The sequence below is a fragment of the Schistocerca piceifrons genome, chromosome 9 (assembly GCF_021461385.2).
Source record: "Schistocerca piceifrons isolate TAMUIC-IGC-003096 chromosome 9, iqSchPice1.1, whole genome shotgun sequence".
Taxonomy (NCBI): domain Eukaryota; kingdom Metazoa; phylum Arthropoda; class Insecta; order Orthoptera; family Acrididae; genus Schistocerca; species Schistocerca piceifrons.
Window position 1 is genome coordinate 27,179,083 of NC_060146.1, and position 6,756 is coordinate 27,185,838.

At 53.1% G+C, this 6,756-nt stretch overlaps 1 protein-coding gene across 1 annotated transcript; it reads right to left on the reverse strand.

Moving 5' to 3' along the window:
• Positions 1-5,601: 5,601 nt before the first annotated feature.
• Positions 5,602-6,396, reverse strand: LOC124717244. Its single transcript, XM_047244046.1, has one exon. It carries the CDS (start codon positions 6,394-6,396, stop codon positions 5,602-5,604), a length of 795 nt encoding a protein of 264 aa, XP_047100002.1.
• Between the last annotated feature and the right edge of the window lie 360 nt (positions 6,397-6,756).

Consider the following 6,756-nt stretch of genomic DNA (forward strand, 5'->3'; position numbering starts at 1 on the left):
GTGGATCTCTGTGTTGAGGATTATGACTGACGCCTTGCAGTCCGCCTTACCCGATATCGGTATCGCGTGGGTGGGGATGTTGGTGATATGACCTTGTTTAGTATATGGCTCCTGTATGCACAGGATATCGCAGTTAAGCTCATTCAGGACCTGTGGAAGTTCCAGACTAACGTGTGTGCTTCTCATAGCGTTCAATTGAGCAACCCTCAGATCGGATGCTTCACATGCACGTAGCACTTCCTGTTTGACTGAAGTCGAAATAGGTCCTTCCATAGGCCCTGGCGTGATCTTTGTATAATTTGTCAAGATCAAATTTTTCCTCTCTGCGAGCACATACCTGCAGGAGTAGGTGTAGCAGACTTTCTGAGTCTGTGGGAATGTTCTCTGTTTTCAGGATTATTCTGTCCGTCTGCTCCGTTGTGCGAAAGCAGACTGAGTTGCCATAGGGGTGATGTAGCCTGATGATCATTCTTTGCGCAGTTTCAAAGAACTCCCTTTTTTCTAACCTACTTAATTTTAGGTTTAAATCTATGCTGTTATAATTAAAATCGCTGGTGGTGGTAGCGGGTGTCGGCGTCTGCGCCGTCTTGGGGTGTCGTGGCTGAGTGGCAGCTGCACGCTGCCCCTCGGCGGTGGGTGCTTTGCTGTTGCTGCTGTTGGTGTGCGCAGGGGGAGCAGCTGGTGGTGCTGGTGTTCCTCTTGCTGACATGGACTTGGGTGATGAGAGGGGGCCGGTGTCGCCTGTAGAGGGCACTTTTGTAGCACTTGGTGGAGGCGACCGCGGTTGTCGTAAATGATCGTCACACGCAACTTCTTTCCCCTCACGTATTGGTTGTTTCGACTCCTTGGGTATTTCTGTCACACGTGTGCTGTTGGCTCTTTCGGATTGCGTTTCGGGTTGCCCAGGGGTGGTTTTGTTGGTTTGATGGTTATGTACACCGCATTCATTGGCGTAAGGGCAGCAGTATGTGTCATCGTCATCTTCTGCGGGTATGTCAGTGTGACATATCTTTCGTTTGTTTTGCAGATGGTGATGGGTGTTGTCAGTGTCTTGGTCCTTCGTCAGTATGCCAGTCTTGTTGGTTTGGTTGACCAGTACGTCTGTTTCTTTGGGGTTTAAGGTCTCGCCTTGTACGAATCTGACAGGCTTTATGCGCCCCTCGCATTTTTTGGTGTCGTAGGTACGGGGCTGCGCTTGAGTAGATGTATAGTCTTTGTTCTTCGGCGTCATGCTTGTGTGATGTTGCTGCAGTTGGTCATATGTGTCATGGTTGTCTTGGTTGTGTGTGGATGCAGTGCTTGTTACTATTAATGCGTCTTCAAGTTCGTCAATTCTGTTTATGAGCGTCGTATGGAAAGTTAGCCAGTGCAGGATTTGTCTCTTAATTAGTCTGGCTGCGTCTGATGGTATCTGTCCAGTTAACGTGAGGTCGTCTATGTAATCGATCGTTGCATAGTGGCTGTCTTCCAAGTTCGTATTGTGTGACAGTCCTGGGATGTAGCCGTCATTTGGGTAGTCGTCAGGGAGAAGTTTCTGCCTCTTACGCCAAGTTATGGCACGCTGGTGATTGCGATTTATTGTCGAGGGTGCTTTGTATGGGTGTGTCTGTGCTTGGGTAGGTTTATGTCTCCCACCGGTTGGGGTTGAGGGACTGTTAGTTTCCATAGTCGGTGCTGTCAATTAGGCGGTCTAGGAGTTGTTTGTACGTTTGACAAGCACCTCCCTTACTTTTGTTGCACCTACGGTTTCTGTTGTGACAAGGGATGCAGTCGATGGCCTCCTTGGCTCGGCACTCGGCGCGTTTATGGCCCTTCTTGCCGCACCATGAGCAGATGGCGGCTTGCTCGGTGCACCATTTCGTTGTGTGTCCAACGTCACAGCAGTTGTAGCACTGGCTCACAGCTGTGTAATCCCTGACAGTTAGTGATTGGTAGTCTATGTATACTTTGCCCTTTTTCGTAAGGTACCAGTATAACTTCGGCGGGACTTCAAGGACCTGATGGTTGTAGCCCTTGCCCTTGGGTCCTGTGCGAAATCTTATTTTGACCTCGTTGTCAAAATCGTCTTTCGAGAAGTCGTCGCTTAGGTTTTGATCATAAAGGCACTCTAGGAAGTCTTTGTCAGTGATTGTGTCGGACACCCGATAGATCGCAACTAAAGGTTTTCTCTTTCTGGGCCCTTCACAGGTAATGTTGCCAATGTCCTTCGCTCTTTCGATTATTTTTCGACAATCTTCCTGTGTGGCTGCCTCGACAATGACCGCTGTTTTTGTATTTTTAATCGACTTGATGTGTAAATTGTCCTGCCTGGGATTAATGTGTTGGGTCAGTGTTTGTCTCACCGCTTTGGTGTCTTGGTTGGACGTTGACTTAATGAAGAGGGTGGTTGCCTGTTTCGCTTTGGCTGCCTCAATTCGTTTGTGTTCTTTTGTGGCGGTGGATAGGGCTGCAGCGTATGTTAAGGTTTTGGCCTGCTGTTGAGCCTGTTCCGTGACCTTTTCTGTTAAATCCCTGACCTGCCCTCTAAGTTCCTGATTAATCTCTGTGAGCCTAGAGTTTTCCTCCTCGAGTTTATTAACCTGATCACTAAGTGTCTCAATACGGAACTCCTTGACTGGATCTGCCGAACATTGTAGTTCACGTAGGAGGTCTTTGTTTTGCTCTTTTAAGAGATCAACCTTTGCCTCAGCGGACGTTAACTGGAATGCGACGGGAAATATTTTGTTCCTGACTGTTTGTAGAACACTTGCCGACACGTGTTTGGCTTTTAGTTCAGCGCCGATCTCATTTAGTATTTCGTCGATTGCGGCGATTTTTTGACTTGGGGTCATTACCATGTAATCGTGAACACCCGACGCCATGCCAACCGGCGACACTTTACTGCTACTATTGCCTCTTCCAGAATGGCTTGTGGATGACGTTGGTGTGGTGCACGCACCACCAAGCTGCCGCACACGATCCAGGGTGGTTGAAACTGTTAAATTATCGTGGGGGCGATGCGCCATCACGCAGCCGGCAGAGGCAAAAAATGCGTTGGAAGCGATACGGCAGCGCGGCGCGCAAGAGGCGACACGCCGTAGCGCGCAGGTCGGGTGTTAACGCCGGCGAGTGCCGGTCGGTACTGCGCTGCGCGGCCCAGTTACGCCGGAAGGTTGGCCAAGTAGTCCACTCGCGCACGCACAGATGGCGGGAGTCCGCCGGTCGGCACTGAGGGCGTCGCTGTCCCACCTGTAAGGCGTGGGCGGGTGTGGCGAGGGGCGGCACAATTCCCGCCGTTGAGGCGCGGCCGTCGGGAAGAGCGGAGTTCTAAAATTGATACAAATAGTTTCATAGGTACATTTGCATGTATCATCTATCCATGTGGCCCTGCATCATTTACTAAGCAGTGCCGTGAGACAACTGAACTGTTAGTAAAGTACTGATGTACAGCAGAATGTTTACCTTCCACCAGTGGGCGAGTGTCGACTCTACCCCAGCGTTGCCACCGCAGGAAGCGGTCTTGGAAAAACTACCCCCACACCGTCACCACTGTGCGGGGGTACGGACCCTCTATATCCTCAGAGGAGCACACTTTGCCACCGGGCGTTAGGTCTCGCGGCCTGCCGCCCAGTGCCCACGGGGAACCGCGTGGAGGTGGTGCCGCCGTAGCATCCGCTTACAATGGGCAATCAGCCGGCGCACGTTTCCCCGGCGGTGAGCAGGGTTCACAGCACTCGGCTCAGGCTAGCCAGGCCTTGCCCATCGTCGAGCCCGGAGTTTTCCAGGTTCTTGGCCTAGAGTCAAGTCACCATTTAGTCATCTTCGACCCACGAGTCAGCGTCTGAATCATTGCTGCTGGCCTCTGGAGTCGTATCGGGGTCACCGAGCATTCCTGCTCTATCCCTCACGAGTTCCTGAGCCCTACGCTGCAAATATTGTTCCAGCGCCGATGCGGATATTGCAGAGGCAAGAGTGTTGAGCGCCCTCCAGTGCTCTCTGCTCCGGAGTAGCACTCTAACATCTCTATTAGGGGGCAGTTCGTCACCCCGCACTTCGGCAAATTGTGGGCAGTCCCACAGAGCGTGCTCCGGGGTTCCTTCCTTGCCACAGTCACAGTCTGTAGTTTCTCTCTTGCCAGTCCTACACAAGTAGGTAGAAAATGGGCCATGTCCTGTCAAGAAGTGCACCAGTCCCCGTGAGGGTTTCGGAAACCGAAGTCTCATCCGCTCTCTCACATTGGGGAAAATTCGGTACACGCGCCTGCTAGTGCGGAGCGCGTTCCACCTCTGCTGCCACTCGTCAATGAGCCAGTTCCGAATTTCAGCAACGCTGTTCGCTGGACGGCCTAGGATGTTATTGACTCCTTCCGGATTGCCCTTCCGGAGCCAATACAGCGCACCTCTTTCCCTGACCAAAAGGTCGAGTGGGGGGATTGCTGTGATGACAAGTAGCGCATCGGCGGATGTCGTGCTGTATGCACCAGTGAGGCGCACCAGCGCTTGGCGCTGGAGCCTCCTCAAAGCCGCTGCAGGTTTCCGCTGTCTCAGTCTATGAGCCCAGACACTCGACCCGTAGGCCGTGATGGCCACGAGAATACTCGAGTGATATAGCCTCAGTGTTTGCAACGGCAGGTGGAACTGCTTGTTGGCTATACTGGCTATCTTGTGGAAGAGGGCCTGGCCCTTGCGACATACGATCTCGATATCCGCAGAGAACAGTCTGGACTCATCGAGGTGGACTCCCAGATACCTCGCCATGCGTGTTCGCCTAATAACCCCTTCGTTGGCACCGCCAGCGATTCGGAGTATAGGGTCCCGCGCCAAACGGCCGCGCAGCAAGATATACACATTCTTCTCTGCAGATAGCCGCAGCTTCACTTTCTGGCACCACTGCTGCAGTGCATTAAGCGCTACATTGCAGTTAGCTTCCAGCATTGCCCGAGAGTCACCTTCTATTACTAGAAGGAGGTCATCAGCGTACGCCACCACGCCTCGCACTTGTCGCAGTTCTCCAAGTTCTTCCAACACTGGCTCGAGGCCTACATCCCAGAATATGGGACCGAAGACCGAGCCCTGTGGGCATCCCTTGGTGATCGACTTCTCAACCGCCCGCCCCGGGCACCGCAAGACCGCTCGTCGATCTCGGCAGTAGTCAAGCAGGCACCGGTACAGGGGCCCAGGGCATTCCAACTTCCTTAGGCTGTCGAACAGTGCCGGCCACCATAGGTTATCGAAAGCCCCGGCGATGTCAACCATTATCCCCGCAACGTACTTAGCTGTAGATGTGTCCACCAACGACATTGCCTTGTTTATAGCATCCTCCGTGCACAGGCCCCTCCTGAATCCGTACTGGTCGGGACTTCGTCCCTTCAGCTCCCGGTGTTGCTCTAGCCGAAGGGATAGGAGCTTCTCCTGGAGCTTGGCCATGGAGTTCAAGAGACAGATGGGTCGGTATGATTTCGGCACTTCCGGATCCTTGTCCTCACCCTTTCGCAGAATGACCACTTCGGCCAACTTCCACGACACTGGTACCCGTCCCTGACGTAAACACTCATTGTAGAGGTTTGTCAAGTATGGGCAGATCTCCGTCCATAAGCCTTGGAGAACCTCAGCAGCGAGTCCATCATGGCCCGTCGCCTTGGAGAACCTCAGCAGCGAGTCCATCATGGCCCGTCGCCTTTTTACGGCGCAATTCAAGAATTGCATCGGTAACTTCACGTTCAGTGAATGGAGCAACAGGCGTCTCCTCAGCATACACCTCATGGAGCTGTCGCCTCAGATTCCCCTGTTCCTCATTCTCATCTTCGCTACTGTCATCGGGCAATAAGGTACTCATGAGGAGCTCAGCTGACTCTTGCCAGTCCCTGGTGTGACTGCCATCGATCTTCCTTAGGGTCGACAGGACCGTCGGTGACCGAACTTTCGACGCCGCAATCTTGTACGGCGTAGACCAGGGGTCAGCCGCCAGACTGTCACGAACGAAAGATTGCCAACTCTCAGTCCGTACCTTGTGCAGGGTCCGCTTAAACACCGCCTTGGCCCTCCTGTACCGCACAAGCGTGGCCTCACGCAAGTGATCGCCAATGCTGCGCTGGTAGTGCCGCCGCGCTCTTCGGCATTCGCGTCTGAGACGCTGCAGCTCAGGGTTCAAAGGTGTTTTTGGCGTTTTCCCTGTGCGGGCCAACGGGACTGCACCCATTGCCGCTGTCCGTATAGCTGCCGTTAGATCTTCTGCAGCTTGATCTACGTCCACAACGCGATCCATTGGCCAATTCGGTACCACTAGATTTCCTCTTAGTCGATCCCAATCAGCCTTACGCCAGTTGAACCTGACGATGCCGTTCACCTGGTCTTGAGGAAGAGGCTCCCCATCATAGGCTACAGTGAATGTGATCAGGTTGTGGTCACTTAGTGTCATTCCCCGCCATACCTTCCAATTCTCCGCTCAGAGATTAGCGTGTGCACTCTTGAGTGTCACATCAATGTTCGAGGTCGCACCTCTACGACCTTCGAAAGTTGGTGGGAAGTTCGGACGGCTCAACACTTCTAGTCCGAGCTCGTGAATTGCTTCAGCGAGTCTCTCACCTCGCCTAGCGGCGCGTCGCGCACCAACAGGCGTGATGTCACTGTGCCATAGGGGTGACATGGCGTTTGCGTCCATTGTGCAGATGAGCAAATCATCGCGGTAGAACCCAACCGCCTCTCTTAACTTGTCGATATACGGCCTCTCTCTGTGCCTGTACTGGAAGTACATACTCAGCACGAAAAAGGTGAAATC

Excerpts from the sequence above, each read along its gene's own strand:
- LOC124717244 (XM_047244046.1), bottom strand. The coding sequence starts at position 6,396 with ATGACACTAAGTGACCACAACCTGATCACATTCACTGTAGCCTATGAT.